General features: G+C 53.6%; 2 protein-coding genes across 4 annotated transcripts; both read left to right on the top strand.

The window, feature by feature from the left end:
• The first annotated feature begins 482 nt into the window (after positions 1-482).
• Positions 483-6,119, top strand: TBL2 (transducin beta like 2). The gene is made up of 7 exons (XM_059865679.1): positions 483-649; positions 736-860; positions 1,123-1,307; positions 1,916-2,067; positions 3,153-3,279; positions 3,902-4,054; positions 5,565-6,119. The coding sequence occupies exons 1-7, from the start codon at positions 520-522 to the stop codon at positions 6,019-6,021; spliced, it is 1,329 nt and encodes a 442-aa protein (XP_059721662.1). The 5' UTR covers positions 483-519; the 3' UTR covers positions 6,022-6,119.
• A 499-nt stretch (positions 6,120-6,618) lies between these two features.
• On the top strand, positions 6,619-10,870 carry BCL7B (BAF chromatin remodeling complex subunit BCL7B). Of its 3 annotated transcripts, none has more exons than XM_059865681.1 (6): positions 6,619-6,777; positions 7,093-7,168; positions 7,904-8,000; positions 8,991-9,161; positions 9,367-9,446; positions 9,843-10,870. In XM_059865681.1, exons 1-6 carry the CDS (start codon positions 6,686-6,688, stop codon positions 9,933-9,935), a joined length of 609 nt encoding a protein of 202 aa, XP_059721664.1. In that variant the 5' UTR covers positions 6,619-6,685; the 3' UTR covers positions 9,936-10,870. The 3 variants fall into 3 exon arrangements, with proteins under 3 accessions (XP_059721664.1, XP_059721663.1, XP_059721665.1); XM_059865680.1 differs by having other exon boundaries at positions 8,976-9,161; XM_059865682.1 differs by having other exon boundaries at positions 6,626-6,745; positions 8,976-9,161.
• The last annotated feature ends 7,016 nt before the right edge of the window (positions 10,871-17,886 follow it).

The raw sequence follows: 17,886 nt of genomic DNA, 5'->3' as shown, positions 1-17,886 counted from the left end.
AACCGAGGTTGGGGGCAAGTGAAGGAAGAGATTATGGGGGGGGGGTGGTCCGGGGCTGGGGAGGGGGGGGGGGGGTGAAGGGAGGTGCGGGCAGGGGCTGGCGTGGGCAGGTGACGGGGTTAAGATAAGAGCTGGCGGGGGGTGATGGTCGGGGCTTGGGGGAGCAGGGACTGGAGCGGGGCCGGGTTGGGGAGCATAAGGGCAGGGACCAGGGTGGGGGGACGTAGGAGCTGGGATGAGAGGAGCCCGGGCTTCGTGGAAGGCATGGGCTGGGGTGTTCAGGTGCTGAGGGAGTGTGTTAGAATAGGGTCTGGGGGGGTTTGCGGGGCTTTGTGGGAAGCAAGGGCTGAGAACAGGGGCTAGGAGGGGGTCGGGGTGTCCGTTGCTGAATGGGGGACGGCCGGAGCGGGGGGTGCAGTACCACCGCCAGGGCCCGCCCTGCGCGTATTACCGGGGCCGCGTATGCGCACACGGAAATTCCCCCCTCCTGGTAGCGGCCGCTGACGCGGCGGCGGGAACATGGAGGCGGCGGCAGCGCTGGGCGGGTCGGTGCTGCCGGGTGCCCTCATCGTCCTCATCCTTGTCCTGCTGCTGGCGGTCGCTCTTCACCGCTCTGCTCCGTGGGAGACCCCCACCGCCCCGCAGGACGGTAAGTACCGTGCGGACAGTGGGGCACCGGCCAGCGCGGAGCGGAGCGTAGCTGAACCTTACCCACCGATCCCTCCGCTCCCGCAGAACCCAGGGCGAACGGGCACGTCAGGCCGGAGGAGCCGCGGAAGGCGAAGCCGGCGGCGAGGGCTCGCAGGGAGAAGCCGCACCAGCACGACTTCGGACACCGGCTGCTGGTGGCTGCCCTCAAGGTACCGCGTGTGCACGGGGCCAGTGCCTTCCCGGTGCTGATGCCATTGGGCTCCTCGGTATCGGTGTCCCTCTCGATATTGGTGTCCCGCCGGTGCCCCATCCCCCCCCCGGTGCCGTTGTCTTGCCGGGGTCGGTGCAGGTGTCCCTCTCGATGCTGGTGTCCTGCCTGTGCCGGTGTCCCTCTTCCCCGGCCCCCGGCGCTAGTGTCTTACTGCTCTTCCCCATCCTCTCCTGCATCCTCCGTGACCACTCTGTCTGCAGGGCCACAGCAGCCCGGTCACGTGCCTGGACTTCAGCAGCAACGGCAAGTATCTGGCATCATGCTCTGAGGACCGCACGGTGCGGCTGTGGAGCACCCGGGACCTGGCAGGGCGGGAGCACCGCTGCCTGCGTGCCAACATGGGGCTGGACCACGCCGAGCTCGTCCGCCTCAGCCCTGACTCAAGGTATGACTGGACCTTGTACTGGCACCGGGATGTCCTGCAGAGCCACCAGTCTCACAGCCAAGCTGTGGTGGGATCAGTGATGTTGCTCTGGGATGGGTGGAGCATCTCTCACTGGGTCATCATGATATCACTGATCCATGGCCTTTCCTGAGAGCAGCTGGCACTTAATCACAGAATCACAGTAGTTCGAGTTGGAGGGGACCTCTGGAGATCATCTAGTCCAGCTCCTGGTGGGTTAATGTGGTTTTCAGGGCAAATATCCCTGTGCCCAGCTTGCTACCCCCATGGAAGATACCTGTTGAGGTCACTGCCAGCTGACTCTGCAGCTAGAATGTGCTGCTGAGTCTCTCCAGTGGTCAGAGGAGCTCTTGCTGGGTGAGAAATTTGGCAGAAGAATGTCTTTTGGCTTTTTGGTCTCTTTTAGAAAGAGAAGAAGGGACCTTGTTTCCTGGTGTGGATAATACATTTCATTCAGTGTTGCAGTTTAGCCAATACAGGGAGAGAACTTGGTGCCCTTGTAAATATTTTTACCTGACAGCATATCCCTCTTCCCAGCTGCCCCTGAGTGACCTGGGTTGAGCTGGGGCTCAGAGCCTGTCCCTCCACAGGGCTTTTATTGTCTGGCTGGCCAATGCTGAGACTATTCGTGTCTACAAGATGACCAAGAAGGATGATGGCAGCTTCACCTTCACTGCGACTTCTGGGGACTTCCCAAAGAAGCACAAGGCTCCTGTCATTAACATAGGGATTGCAGAGACAGGTATGGAAATGAGCTGCTCAGCTCTCCAGATCAGCTTTGATTTCCTTGTGAAGCTGCTGGATTCAAAGTGTTGGAGTTTTTGGCATTCTCAGGGCTGTGTACAGCACTAGTACTGAACTTTGTAGTCTATTAGGTTTTTTTACTTAATTTGCTACTGACTGAACCAAAAGGTGTTGTTTTATACACCAATAATATCCCTGTAACCAGCTCCCCGATATGCACAGTTTCTTAATTTACATTTTCAGGGATGCTGTTGCAAAGAGGTCTGGTCTCAATATTGAGAGGATCACTATTCTCTGGGCTGCCGGTCTCTCTTTAACCAGTCAGAAATCTCTCTAGTGAGTTAATATGGTCTATCTTGAACTTCTGGGATCATCTAGAACAGAAGTGGGGGTAGGTGGGTGGAAATTACATTTTAGTGGTGAGGGCTTGATGGATTAATGTGTCAGGTATGTGCCAGTAGCAGATGGAAGCAGGTGGTTGTGAGTTCACCTCTGTAATAGGAGAGCAGGGAAAATGTTAACAGAGACTGGAGCTGTGAAAGCGAAAACTTAAACCTGCAACAAGTAGCTGGAAGGTAAACAGGCAACTCCCTGCCTGGGCTGAGGTGGCAAAGGGGAAATGGGAACAAGCAGGAGTCCAGCATGGGCACAACCAGCAATCGTGGATTGTTGTTGTGACTGGGATTCAGTTGCCTGCCTGCAATCCACAGCTTGAAAGGTGCTTATTCTCAAGCTGATTTTGGGCATGCAGGTCAGGTGGAGTGTTTGTTCCTGTTTGTGGCACAGCCCAGTGGGGCTGCATGTGGGGGTCCCAGCTCTGCTTGTGAGGCTCAGGGTCCTGAGTACAGGGCACACATGGGCTCAGTGCCTCCTGCCTGCTCAGGAGCCAGGGGGGTACTGAGGCAAAACCAGGAACTGAGTTTTCTGATACTGCTCTTTACTCTGTCCTAGGAGACTGATACTTCTTGGATTTTGGTGCTGCTGCTGGTTTTCTCCAGCTGCAGGGAGAGGTTATCCTGGGTCTTCATGGAGTCTGTGGTAGTGGTCTGGGGGCTCTCCTGATCTTTGCCTTTTTTTTCCCAGGGAAGTTTATCATGACAGCTTCCAGTGACACCACCATCCTGATCTGGAGCCCAAAGGGTGAAGTCCTGGCCAGCATTAACACTAACCAGATGAACAATGCCTATGCCACAGTGTCACCCTGTGGGAGGTGAGTGACAGGCAGGATTCCAGGCTGCTCCTTCGCACAGGGATAGCATCAGTTTGGACCACTGGCTGTTGGTTGCTATTGTAATGCAACTTTCTGGGGGTTCCACAGTTTAAAAAGGTATTTTGGCCTCCCAGGAGGTGGAGCTGATATGGGGTCAGGCACTCTTGTTTTGCCATCCTGCCTCAGCACTGCTGTTCTGGTAACCTGAGAACAGCTTTGGCTTCAGGTAGCAGGGGTGGGACAGAGCAAAGAAAACAGCATTTTGAACTTGTCTGTGACCTCTTAAAGGTTAATTATAAAAATAAAGGTTTTATTTCTGGGAGATCTGTTTTTCAGGAAAATCACTTGCTGCTGTAGGTCGATTTGCCTTGCTCCTGGCATGAGGAGGTTGGGGATAAAAAGCATTTAGCTCTTCTGCTTTGACTGGAGAGTTTCTCATTCCTGAACTGTTCTGGTGCCCTTCCTTAGTGTTCCCTTTACCAGCCAGGTTTCAGGGAAAAGTGGAAATTCAGCTGACCAGACTTGAGTGCAGGAGTCAGGACAGGTTTGCAGAGCTCTGGCCCTGCCTCGCTCAGGTTCTCTGTAAGATGCAATCTGTGTCTCTGCTTATTCCTTCACACAGGTTTGTGGCATCCTGTGGCTTTACCCCCGATGTGAAGGTGTGGGAGGTGTATTTTAGCAAGAACGGAGACTTCAGGGAGGTGACCAGGGCTTTTGAGTTGAAAGGCCACACTGCTGGTGTACAATCCTTTTCCTTCTCCAATGACTCAAGGAGGTATGTGTGTCTTACCTGCTCTGAGTTATCCTAAGGGCATGTAAGCTCATCTCATCTCTTTCAGGGTTCACCAGCTGCACCACTGAGCTGCAGGGGGTAAAACACTGTTCTGGGGAGCCAAATTTGGCTCATGCCACCTTGTATTCCCTGCTCATAGGAATCTCATGTGGTCTAACAAGACCAAGTGCTGATGCTGCACCTGGATCAGTGTGGAGACAGATAGGCATGCCAACTCTGTCCCTTGGAGAGGTATCCCTTGAATAGGTTATGATAAGATCTTCTCAAACTCTCTTGGATTGAGAAGTCCTCCTTGGTCATGTGAGTTCCCAGCATGCTTTGGAAGCCCATGTGGATTTGTTGGGACCCCGACTGGTTTTTCCCCTTTTTACCACCCCCGCTTTTCCCCCTAAAACCCCCTGCTTCTGCCCTGTTCAGGGGGGAGCTGCTGTCCCTGGCCTCCATGGCAGATATTCCTTAGCTGGAATAAAGGCTATCTCTTACCGCAGAATAACTACACGGCACTCCTGTCTCTTTGTCCCTGTGTTGGCCAGGGTACACCTCACAAGGCAGAGCTGAAATCACTAAGAGCTGAAATCACTGCTCAGAGCTGAATTGCCTGCCCCTTGCTGAGGTTACCCTGCGGCTGAAGGACTGCCTGAGACCCCTAGAAAGTTGTCTCTTGCGGGACCTCTCTCTGGGAAGGTTGCGGTGTACAGGTCGAGCCATCAGACTCCCAACTGGCCGCCCCAACAGAGCAGGGCAACTCCCGGTATCCAAGCTGGGGATGAAGAGACTGAGAACAGCCTGGGGGTTCTAGTGAGTGAGAGGTGGACGTGACCCAGCCCAGAAACTCCTCTGGGTTGATCCCACAGTGCGTGGGTAACAAGGAGAGTGGAATTCTGCCCCTCTCCCCCACTCAGTTGAAACCCCACTTGCAGAGCTGCCTCCAGCTCCCCAGCACAGGAAGGACTTGGGGCTGGAGTGAGTCTAGTGGAGACACCAACATGATCAGAGGGATGGAGCAGTTTTGGTATGAATAAAGGCTGAGAGAATTGGAATTGCTCAGCCTGGAAAATAGAAGGCTTTAGGTTATGTAATTGTGGCTTTCTAGGACTTGAAGGGAGCTGACAAGAAAGATGGGAGAGAGATTATTTACAGGGGCCTGGAGTGACAAGGGGGAATGGTTTCAGACTGATTAAGAGTGGGTTAGGTGGGATATTAGGAAGAAAGGCTTGGTTGTGAGGGTGGTGAGGCCCTGCCACAGGTTGCCCAGAGAAGATGTGGCTGCCCCATCCCTGGAAGTGTTCAAGGTTGTGTTGGAAGGGGTTTGGAGCAGCCTGGTCTAGTGGTAGGCTTTTTTGTTTTAGAAAAAGAACACAGACTATATGTGTGTATAGACTCACCCTTTCCAAGAGATCTTTCTCCACAGAGGATTCCTGGTTCATGGGCAGGGCAGGGTAAGAGGTGCCACCCTTTTTTCCACCCACTCACTGTGCTCTCTTGGCTCCAGGATGGCGACCGTGTCAAAGGATGGCACATGGAAGTTCTGGGACACAGATGTGGAGTACAAGAAGCAGCAGGACCCATACCTGCTTCTGACAGGGCAGTGTGCAGTGCTGGAGCCATGCCGCATTGCCCTGTCCCCTGATGGCCGCACGGTTGCTGTGGCAGGCGGCACAGACATTGTGATGTACAACACACGGCGCGGTGAGGAGGAGGAGCGTTTTCTTGGCGTGCACAGCCACTGTATCACAGACCTTGCGTTTGACACCACCGGCCGCTATGTCGTGTCCTGTGGGGACCGCGCTATCCGTGTCTTCCACAACACTGCTGGGCACCGTGCCGTGGTGGAGGAGATGGAGGCCATGCTGAAAAAAACTGGGAACAAAGCCACGCAGGAGAGGCTGGAGCAGCAGATCTCCAGCGCTCGCAAAGCATTGGCTGCCATCTATGGCAAGAAGCACTAAGCTACCTGTACAGCAGGAGGCAACTGTGCTCTGCCTTGGGGATGTTGTTTTTTTTTTTTAATAACTGTGAACAGCAGTAATAAAAGAGTGCCCGGGTCCTTCCTTGCGTGCTCTGTGATGGAGGGGACAGGGCTGGGGACAGTGGCGTCTCCCAGTGTCACACTCTTGAGTTGTTTTCCCCCGGGCGATCATCAGTATCCCATGAAATTGATTGCTAAGCCAATGCCTACGAATTCTCTTGAGCTTAGAAAGGGGAGTTGTGTGGATTTGGGGTAGGTTTTTTGGTTTTGTGTTTTTTTTTTTTTTTTTCCAAGAGAGCTGCCAAAGCTCAATATTGATGCTAAACAGTGGGGATTCTGCTGCAGGGAACGGGGCAGTGCTGTAACGGTGCAACATTCCCCCGGCCCGGGATCTCAGGGTGATCTCACGGCGGTGCGCAGCGGAACCTACCCCAAAGGAAGATGGCGATGCACCGTCGCCTCGCCTGCGCGTCGTTTCCGTGCCCACTGTAGGGCGTGTACGCCTGCGCAGGCGCAGCAACCGGGGCGTGTCGGGCGTGGTGACGCAGGAAGCGCAGCGCGCGGGCGGGCCACTCAGGGCGCGTGCGCGGCGCCGGGTGTGCCGGCGGGTGCGGCGGGGCCGGTGCTGCGGGGTTGCGCGCGCCATGTCGGGGCGCTCGGTGCGGGCCGAGACCCGCAGCCGCGCCAAGGATGACATCAAGAAGGTGATGGCAGCCATCGAGCGCGTCCGCAGATGGTGAGGGCGGGCCCGCGGGGGGGGAGGGCCCTGCCGCCTACGCGCAGCCAATCACCGCACCGCGGGAAGCGACTCAGGAGTGCGCGCCCAACCAGCGGGTGCAGGCGGGGGCGCGGCGGCCAATGGGAGCGGGGCGGGGGAGAGAAGCGATTGTGATGGGCGGTTGGTCCAGCCAATCATAGTGTGGGGGGCGGGGGAGTGCTGCGGGGCGCTGAACTGACGCTCCTCTGGGCCAACCGGAGCGTGGCGGAATGGCGGGGTTTGTTGCCATGGTGTCCCAGGCCCGGCCCGGTCCGTCAGCGTTGTGTCCCGCAGGGAGAAGAAGTGGGTGACGGTGGGCGACACGTCCCTGCGGATATTCAAGTGGGTGCCAGTGGCGGACAGTAAGGAGGTGGGTACCGCGCGTGGAGATGAGCCAGGAACCACCGCCCACAGGCAGCCTAGCTCCCTTAACAAAGCCCCTTAAGCCGAGCTCTGAGCCTCCCTCAGCCCTACCGACCACCGAAGACCCCCGAGCCACCTTCGAGCCCCCAAGTTCTGCCGAAGGCCACCAAACCCCCCGTGTCCCCTCCAGGTCGACTCCTGAGCCCTCCCCAAGCCAGCACTTGAGTCCTGCTGAGCCCTCCCAGCCCTGCTGAGCACCTTTGAGGCCCCTCCGAGACCCTCCTGTCCTGTCGAGATCCCCCGAGCACCCCCAAGGCCCTGATCCCTCCCCAAGCCGACTCCCGAACCCCACCCTTCTGAAGCCCTATGAGCCCTTGTCAAGCCTTCTTGGACATCCCCCAGCCCCAAAGAGCCCCTTCAGCTAAGATGAGCCTCTCCTGAACTATCAAGCCCCCTGAGTTCCTTGAGCCAGCCCCCTCCTGCTTCTGCTTGACTCCTCCAAGGATTTGCTTTACTCGGTGTCATTCCTAGATGGATGTCAGCTCCTCCTCTCTTTCCTGGTTGCCAGTTCCTTCATAGACACAGTTTTGCCTCTCACTTAGGAATGTGCCCCCAAAGCCAAGGGAAAAGGCCATCTTGAGCACATCCCTCTGGGCTTCTGGAGACAGAAAGGGGAATGGCTCCTCTGGAGCAGCATGTGTTTCTCTGACATTGTGTTTGTGTTTTTCTTTCTCTCCTGAAGAAAGAGAAATCCAAATCGAGTAGCAGCACGGCCCGAGAACCCAATGGCTTCCCAGCTGACACCTCTGCCAACTCCTCCCTCCTTCTGGAGTTCCAAGGTGGGTCTGGGCTGAGGTCCCTTCAATGTGGGGGAAGACTCCAAGGCTGTACAGCAGCTGGGACATTGCTGGTTCTGTGTGCTGCCAGTGTGGGGAAAAGCAGTGCTTGCCCCTGAGCACTGGTGTGGAGTGGAGAGCTATGAAGTTGAGTTGTGGAGTTGGGCTGATCCACTTCTGGATTGTCCCTGTCCAAACTGTTCATTTTTGGTGTTAGAGAGTCTTAATGAGCTGTTTCTGGTATCTTCTGTGGGAAGCTTCACAGCCAACTGGAGGAGTGGGGTTTCCTGATCCCCCCTTTCCATGCTCTGCTGGGAAGAGGCCAATAGCCACCTGTAGCCAAGCTTGCTTTTCCAACAGTTACTTCCATGGACCTTAGGGTGAAGGGGAAAAGGCTGTCTCTGGCCTTGCTCTTGCTCTAGGCAATGCTGAAGCCAGGAGAGGCTTCAGCAGTGCCAGACTCGCTACTGAGGTAGTGTATACATCTGCCCAGCCCCCACTCTGTGTGTGGCTAAGGAAAATAAGGAATTTGCTGGCACTCCCAGGAGATGTGCTGGGGTTATGTTGCAGGTCTGCACTTTGGCAAGGTGTGTGCCAGGCCTGCTTCCTCACTGGGAGATAGGTGCTGAGCATTATTCCTTGTGTTGCTTCACAGAGGAGGAACAAAACCATGGTACACAGCAGGAGATTCCTGCTCTTGGATGCCCAGGGCCCTCCCGAGCTGCAGACGTGGGATTTGGCAGTGCTCATTCTCATTCCCAGGGCAGAAACATTCCCTCTCCCATGGCCAGTTGTGTATGTGATTCCCCCTGTATCCTGGAGGACTCAGTCCTGTGCCTGACAGCCCTTAGGCTGACGTGGAACAGTGAATCCACTGTTTAACTCTCTGACCATGCTCTGCCTTCTTAGCAAGACCCCAGCTTGCAGTGCTGCCCTGGGCTGCTTGTGACCCTGCGTCAAGGTGCTCTTTTTCACCAGGTGCTGTTTCTGCAGATGAGAACAGCAACCAGAGCTCCCTGTCTGATGTATACCAGCTCAAGGTGGACAGCAGTCCCAACTCCAGCCCTAGTCCTCAGCAGAGTGAGTCCATGAGTCCTGCCCACACATCTGACTTCCGCACAGACGATTCACAGCCTCCTACCCTGGGGCAGGAGACCCTGGAAGGTGGGTGCTGGGCCGAGAAGGGAGGAGGCAGATGGGTGGGCTCAGGGAAGGCCCCTCCAGGGCTGTTGGTGGTCTGGTGGGTGGTCTTGGCACTACTGGAAGCAGACAGGGCATTGGGGACTTCTTTTGCTAGGTATTCAGTCCTGGGTCAGCACTGACCTGGGTGCAGGGTCTGCATTTTTGTTGACCTACCTGTTCTCTCCAGAGCCCTCCCTGCCTTCCTCAGAAGTGGCAGATGAGCCTCCCACTCTCACAAAGGAAGAGCCAGTCCCCCTTGAGACTCAGGTAAGGGAAGGGGTATTCGTGGACATTCTCTAAATGTCCATGGACCCAGACTGGCCCTTTGACCACTGTAGCTGCTTCTTGTAGCAGAAGCATCTTGGTGGATGGACCTGCTCTGCAGTCCGGAAGTGCCCCCTGGGAGCTCCCAAGACCTCCTGGTTTCCTGATCTTTAGTCTTTATCCCCTGGTTCAGATCAAGTGTTGAAGTGTGAGGGAAGGATATGGGGGTGTGGGAAAACGACAGTTCTGGCAGTCTCCAGGGCTGGAGTGCGTTCCCATTCCTGGTGCCCTGGTGCCCTGTGCATAAGTGACAGCCTGGGCTGTCCCCCATGGTGTGACACAGCCTTGTCTAGACGTGCGTAGCTCGGTGTCACTGCCTGTGACCTCTGGCTCTTGCAGGTAACTGAAGAGGATGAGGACTCTGGTGCGCCACCTCTGAAGAGATTTTGTGCTGACCAGAACTCTGTGTGCCACACAGCCTCGGAGAGCTAACCTGCCTGGCCTGGCACTTTCGCCAACCCCTTGCAGAGCTGCCTGGCCCCCCCCAGGACCAGCGCTTCCCTCCAGCCTGCCCCTTCCCCAGTGTCGGGGCTCCCACCACTCGCATCAAGTGCGCCCTGCCCTGTCCTGTCCTGCCCTGCCCTGCCCGATGGATGGGGCTGCTGCCAGTACCTGCAAATTTGCCTCTATTTATTGGCTCCCTCTCTCCCTGCTCCCTGCCCTAGAGCTGGGGCTCTTCGCTGGGTGGGCTGCATGTTTGGGAAGGTTCTCCATGGGGCTCCCTGCTCTCTATGGTCCCCAGGACACTAGCAGATGCTGTTTGCCTGCTTGTGGCTCCCCTGCCTGCCCTTCCCCTAGGTGCTGGGTACAGGAGAGCCACCTTCCACCTGCTCCAGGTGGTGTGTTCACTCGGTTGTGGGAGCGGGTGGTGGTGGGTGTGGGGGGCAGTGAGGGGGTGGCTGGCAGGGACCCACTGGGACGCTGTGCAATAAGCTGCTAGTTTAAGCCATTCATGCTGGGAGAGAGGGGAGCGTTTTCCCCTCCCAGGGGGCAGGTACTGTCAGGCCTCGGCTCTGCCTCGGGGCACAACTCCAGCCGAGTGGAATTTGCAGTCCCCCGGGAGCCGGTGGAGCACGGGGAGCCGCTGACCTGTGCTGGAGGGCCTTGCCCCGGTCTAGGTACCCGCTATCCCCTAGGTGGGAAAGGATAGCAGGGTGCTAGAGCTCCCGGGAAGCGCTCCCGCTTTGGGACTTCTGCCGCCCCCCGATACCCGCTGCCCGCCCAGCCCCACTCCCCCCGCTGCCACTGCATGTCCCGCCGAGTCCGTAATCGAGCCTGGTGAAGCTGGAGGCGCGGCCGCGCGTGGAAGTGGAAAGTTATTTTAGCACTGAATAGAATATTTTTAAAATTAAACTGTTTGAAATACGGATGCATAGCACGATGTCGGCCGGGTGGGGAGGGGCCGTGCGGGAAGAGAAGGGAAGTTTCTGCTAAACGGGGCCCTGTGCCGGCACTCGCCGTCTGTGGCGCCCACGGAGCTGGCCCGGAGCCCGATTCCCCGGGAAGTTCGGCCAGCGCCCGGTCCCCGTTCTCCGCACTTTCCTCCCTGCCTGTCGCCGGCGCTGTCTGAAGCGGCGGAGGACGGCCCCGAGCCCAAGACGAGGCGGCAGCAGCGCCCGGCGGGGCTGGCTCGGGGCGAGTGGGAGGGAAGAGGAGCCCGGGACGGCCCCTCCGCCCTGTGAAACGGCTCCGACTACGGCCACGGCCCGGGCCTCTGCCCGCTCCGCAGCCGCCCCTGCCCGCCCAAGGGACTCTGCATGGGGGGCGGGACTCTTCGCCCTCAGGGACGTTGGGGGCCGGGAAAAATCGGCCGCAGCTGCGGGAGGTGGGGATGTGCTTTCGACGTGGCTTCAGGGCAGTGCCAGAGCGCCCAAGCAATTCACATCGTTAGCCCGCTCAGACCTGACTGCCCTTGTAATAAATTATTCTAATTTTCCCGAGACCGTGTGTACGCCCTTCTTTGCATGTCCAGTGAAGGGTAGCGCAGCTGGGGAATGATCTGGAGCATGTTTGATAAGGAGCAGCTGAAGAACCCGGGGGATTCAGTCTGGAGAAAAGGAGGCTCAAGGGGGACCTTCCTGCTCTGCACAACTCCCTGACAGGAGGGTGCGAGCAAGGTGAGGGTTGGGCTCTGCTCCCACAGAACAAGGAGTGGCATGAAGGGAAACAGTCTCGAGTTTTCTCAGGTGAGATTTAGGTTGAACAGCGGGGAAAAGTTTCTTCAGTGAAAGGGTTCTCCAGCTCTGGCACAGGCTGCCCAGGCCAGTGGTAGAATCACCACCTGTGGAGGGATTTACCAGGTGTGTAGATGTGGCACATGAGGAGGGACATGGGTTAGTGGGGGCCTTGGCAGTGCTATGGGACCAATTGGACGCCATGGTCTCAGAGAGGTTTCCTAACCCTAAAAATTCTGTGATAATCATGAAGTGTTTTTAATAATATATCATTTCAGGATCAGGATGGCCAGTCAGGACAGACAGCTGCTGATTGATTTGAACACAAACTATCCTGATGTGTTGGTAGTTATTGGGAGAACGCTTTTAGGAAAGAGTTCCAGAAAGAAGAAGTCTAGCAATCAGAAAACAGAAAAATCTTTGCCATAGCAGTGTGTGCATTGCTGAATTCAGGAGGAGGAAAATTGAGAATGGAGAGTGAGGACAGGAATTTCTTCTTCTGGGAGCATGGCATTTGTGAGACATAGAGATGAGCCTCAGGGATTGCACTGGCAGAAGCAAGCCTCATCCATACTTTGCATGGATGCAGCAGGGGAGTAACCTGCTGCTTTTTGTTAAAACGTGGAGCTCTGGAGGCCTGGAGCTGGGAGTTGCAGCCACAAAGTTGCGCCTCTGCAGCTTAACCACTGGGTTGTTTCATAGGTCCAGCACATTGGTTTATCCTGTGACTTCCAGAGAAGCTCCTGAATTCCTGAAGAAGAAAAACTGTGCCAAGAGCCACAATGAGAATGTACTGACCCCCAAGAAAGCCCAGCTGAATTTTGAAGGGGGAGCAAAACAGACTCCTCTGAACATTCAAGAGCACAACATCCAAGATACTATGGCCAGGTTAAAGAAAGATGAAATGCTGGCTGGGGAGATCCTGGGTTTCACAGAGGCAATATTGAATTTAAGGAATGCAGTGCAAAGAGTAGCTTGTAATACATCAGAAAAAAACCTTCCTAAATATGTCTCTACCTTTGCAAACACTGAGGGTGGATAATTATTTTTTGGTGTGGATACAACGGTAAAGTCACCGGGACCCACAGTAACGTGGAGAAAGTAGCCTTAGAACAAACAGTAGCTGATGCCGTCAGTTCAATGTGTGCCCATCATTTCTGTGGATCTGGGGCTGGCGTGCAGATCCAGATGGACATCCTGGGTGTTTATGATCAAGCAGGATGTTCACAGGGCTATGCCTGTGCCATGCACATTGAGCTGTCCTGCTGCCCTGTGTTCGATGGTGACCCTCAATCCTGGATGGTGCTGGGCACTGTCAGGGAGGAGAATGTGGGGAACTGGGCACTGACCAAGACTGAGCAGCTGGAAATGGATGGAGCTCATGAAAGCTGCAGACCCAGATAAATAAAACCTGCATTTATGTTAGCATCAACTTCATTTCCATGTTTGTTGCAAACATTCAGGAGGAAAGATCACCTTGTTTTCAGGGTATTCTCATCACACCTAGAAAGGGCCATTTGATCTATGCCCAGCCACAGGCACTGGGATGATGGTGTAGTTACTGGCCTACAGTGGCACTCCTATCCCTGAACTCATTCAGCAGGACTTCTTGAAGCACTACCAATCATAGAATCATGGAGTGGTTTGGATTGGAACACAACTGCCCACAAGACACTGGGTTGCCAGGCTTTCATTCATATGGAAAAGGGCCATCAATTTATGGTCATGCACTGTAATCCGAAAATGGGATTCTGCCTCCTAAACTTGTGAAAATCAGAGGATTCCTTCCAGATGAAATCTGCCAGGCTCTGGCTGGCCTTGGACTCCTGGGGGCTGTGTCTCAAATGTCCCTGAGACAGTGGGTTGCGAGGCTTTCCTTCCTATGGAAAAGCACTAACATTCACAGTCACACTCCTGGGGCTAAAAGTGGGATTCTGTCTCCTAAAATTGTAAACGTTGGAGGATTGTTACAAGATGAAAGCTGCCAGGAGTTATGGCTCTGGCTGGCTTTGGGCTCCTGGGAGCTGCCTCTAAACTGCTTCTGAGACACTGAGTTGCTGGGTTAGGTGCAGTTGTAAGGGGTACTGGTTAAGGTAGTTTAAAATGGTAACTTTTCCTATGTTTTATAAATACATACAAACACACACATATATATATATATGTATGTATGTATAATTTTTATAAAAATTGATTTCCAAATACAAGCCTTTATCTACTGTTTTATATGCTGGATCTTAAGAGTATAAGAAATTCTAAATACAGATATATAAAGTTTGAAAATACAAATGTACCTTTTGTATATATAATTTAAACAAGAAAGGTCTTGAAAATGGGAGAAAATATGATCTCTATGAAGGCAATAGAAATAGCTCTGTGTGTTCAAACAAAAAGCGTTTTGTGTGTCACGCCAAGACAAAGTCTGAGATCCTGGTTGGGACTTAAATCGCTGCTGCCACCTGGTGATAAGTACGAAGTACTGCGCATATATGCTGTTTAATGACTCAGTAGTGTCACCTGCAGACTAAAAGCGGTAATGCAACTAAGAAATGGGTACATGTGCCATGACTTGAACGACTCGCTACAGCCACCTGCAGCTAAAAAGCGGTACTGCAACTAAGAAATCCTCACATTGGACAGTGAGAGACTTGTGAAAGTGTCACTGAGGCACTTTCCATGCCTGCTGCTGCCTCCTGCTGGCCCTGGCGCACACGTGGTGCCTGGGAGCTCCAGGCGCAAGACCCAGCTGCAGCAGCAGTGGCTGAGGAGGGTTGTAGTGAGCCAAATGAGGAGGGAGAACTCTTGCCATGTGCTCTTGGGCTTTGGCTGCAGGAAGTCACATGACTTGAAGGGCTTGGAGCACTGAGGGAGCTGGGGTTGTTTAGGCTGGAGGAAAGGAGATTCAGAGGTGACTTTATCACTCTCTACAACTACCTGAAAGGTGGTTGTAGTCAGGTGGGGGGGTAGTCTCTTTTTCCAGGCAACAACTGACAGAACGAGAGGACACATTCTTAAGCTGTGCCAAGGGAAACTTAGGTGGGATGTTAGGAAAAAGTTTTTTACTGAAAGAGTGATAAAGAACTTAAACCGTCTGCCCAGGGAGGTGGTGGAGTCACCACCCCTAGATGTGTTTAAAAAAAGATTGGATGTGGGACTCAGTGTCATGGTTTAGTTGAGGTGGTGTTAGGGCATGGGTTGGACTAGGTGATCTTAAAGGTCTCTTCCAACCTAGTGGTTCTGTGATTCTGTGATGATAATGTGCTCAAAATGGTAGAGGAGTCAGAAATTGGCATCAATCCACTCTCAAGATGGTGAGCATGACAGGAAGTCATTTGCCATAACATTCAAGATGGCGGATCCAGAACAAACTCGTAGTGCTACTCTCAAGATGGTGAGGATTTACCAGAAATTGCATCACACCACACTCAAGATGGCAGGAATGGCCAGAAGTCACTACAGGTACACTCAAGATGGTGGCACAGGCATGCGAGTCAAGATATCCTTCCCAAGATAGGTGGCAGGCTAAAAACAAACTTTGGGAAAGAATGCAAAATTGCATTTTGGGGAGATATCTCTTCTCAGAAAGGTGTTTTCCAGCATGCTTGAGCACAACCTAGACCTTGACTTCCAGCTTGCAGTGCAGTATGTCTTGCAGTGCTTCCTGGTGTGAGGACAAGGGTGGTGGGGTGTAAGAGTCTGTGTCTGGACAGGCTGTACAGGTCCAATCCGGCTAGCTGTGGACCCCAGCCCACACGATCTTACATGGACAAAGGACAAAGACAAGAAGCGCTCTTCTCCATGTGGGAACAAATGTCCTCTCTTTATTCCCAGGAGAACCACCAGATGAAAAAACCCACATGGAAAAAAGAGGCTGGCCAGCTGCCTCTAGGGGGTTTTTATACCTGGGGGAATGAGGGGCAGAGGAAGAGGACCACAGCCAATGGGATACCAGTGAGGAGGGGCGAGGGGAGGGGTAACCCAGGAAGAGGGTTATGCTGACACTTGGGGGAGGGGGGAAGGAGAAGACCATGTGGTTGTAGAACACAAATAATGTGAACAGTGAAAATTACTAAACACCCAGTGCAAACAACTAAGTAACTATTTAGTGCAATACTACAGAGGGGCAGTGGTGATGGAGAAGGGCAGAGGGTTAGGGTAAGGGGTTAGGGTTAGGGGTTAGAGTTTGCAGTTGCCACTTGCTTCCCAGAGATTACATTGTGTCTCTGTGGTCTTCTGGGTGCCATGAGGTGTTCCTGTGGTCCAATGGACACTTGCTACCATCAAACTCCTTTACAACAAAATGGCCTTCTAGATGCCCTGAGGGCATGCTTTGAAAAATGGACCCTTGTTCCTACTAGGCCTGGCAATGTCCCAGAGACAATTCTTGCCCATGATGTCCCACTTAATCAAAGTAGATCCTTGAGATTTCATTGCATCACAATGGTATTCTGACTTCCATGAGTCTCTGCTGTGTTACAACTGACGCCTAGTTCCACCTTCCCTGGCAGTACACAAGTAGAACCTGTGTTCCATGAATCCCCGTGTTGTTCAAAATTGCAATTTTTTTCCCCAAGACTCGATTGCATCACAGTGATCTCCTAGGTTCCATGAGGCCTTGCTGTGAAAGAGTTGGCACTTGCTTCTATGAGATTTCATGGTCAATGTTCTTCTGTGTTCCATTAGGCCCGGCTGTGTCACAATGGACACTTGCTTGCACAAGCCTTGGAAACGTCCCATTGGCACCAGGGATCCATGAGGCCCTGCTGTGCTGATAACTTACTCTTTGATCCATAAGACTCTACTGCCTCACAGTTGTTATCTTGGTTCCATGATAGCCCTCTGTGTCACAATGGAACGTTAGTGTCTTGAGATTTTCTTGTGTCACTCAGCATCCCATCTCCTCCATCTAGACACTTCGGTCCAGGACGTCGAGTGATTAGCCAGAGGCTAGAGGTCAGCCCCCCGAGACTTGCCCTATCCGCTGTCCTAAATGTCTATCCCCCAGTACCCATCCCTTAGGGTCATCTATTGGTTAATAAAATGTTATCTACTTTTGGTTTCCACCTCCTTTTAAATGTAACCTTGGCACATCTCCCAGGGCTCTCCACAGGAGGCCCCCTGAGGTGCAGGAGCTCCCCAGAGCTCCTGAATAAAACCTTGGATTAACCCCGGCTAAGAGTCAGCCCCTTTCTTCCACTGATGTCTCTAGTGTCTCTTCTGCTGCAAAGCCCCTTGGCTTTGGCACGAAAAAGTGTCTCCCTGCAGTCAGGAATATCGGGATTGCTTCCCTGGTGTCTGCCGACTCAGGCCTGGCCAGGGGTTCCTGAGAAGGCTCCCAGAGGGACGGAGAAAAGACTATGCTTTGTCACAGTGGACACTGACCTCCACATGCCTTGGCATTATCCAGGTGGCTGGCTGTGTTCCATGAGACCCCTCATTGTTCTAAAATTGAAACTTTTTTCCCCATGATTCCTTTACATCACAGTGGTCTCCTGGGTTCTATGAGGGCCTGCTGTAAAATAGTTGACACTCGCTTCCATGAGAGTCCATTTTGTAACAATGTTCTCCTGTGTTCCTTTAGACTCAGCTGCTTCACAATGGACACATTCATTCATGAGCAGTGGCAACGTTCCAGGGTCACCTGTGTTCCATGAGGCTGTGCTGTGTTACAAGTGACAGTTTGTTCCATGAGAATCCATGGAGCCACAATGGTCACTTGGGTTCCATGAGGCCCTTCTGTTCTGACAACTGACATTTGGTTCCTTGGGACTCCATTGCCCATTGCCTCTCATGGATCCAAGGCTCTACTTTGACCAAGTGGGGCCTCATGGAAATGCAGTGGCATTGGGACATATCCAGGCATCGAGGAAGTGATTGTCCATTGTGACACAGCACAGGCTCATAAATCACCTACGTAAATGAAAGGTGACTCCAACTAAAGGGAGAGAGAATGATGCATTTGACTCCACGGATATGAGAAGGCTAAGTAATTACTTTGTTATACTATACTATGCACATTTCATCTAAACTGAATCTGCCAAGCACTCACTCTTGCTCACAACTGCACAGAGCTGCACTCATCTCCGATTCTCTTGTGACTGTCCCGTGACAGTCCCACACACACACACTTCTTGACCCTGATAGGCCAAGGGAACAAAAATCCTCACTTTGGGCAAACAATCTCCATATTGCATTCTACTTTGGCACAACAC

Source organism: Haemorhous mexicanus, chromosome 22 (genome assembly GCF_027477595.1).
Source record: "Haemorhous mexicanus isolate bHaeMex1 chromosome 22, bHaeMex1.pri, whole genome shotgun sequence".
Lineage (NCBI taxonomy): Eukaryota > Metazoa > Chordata > Aves > Passeriformes > Fringillidae > Haemorhous > Haemorhous mexicanus.
This window is presented reverse-complemented; position numbering and strand designations above follow the sequence as displayed.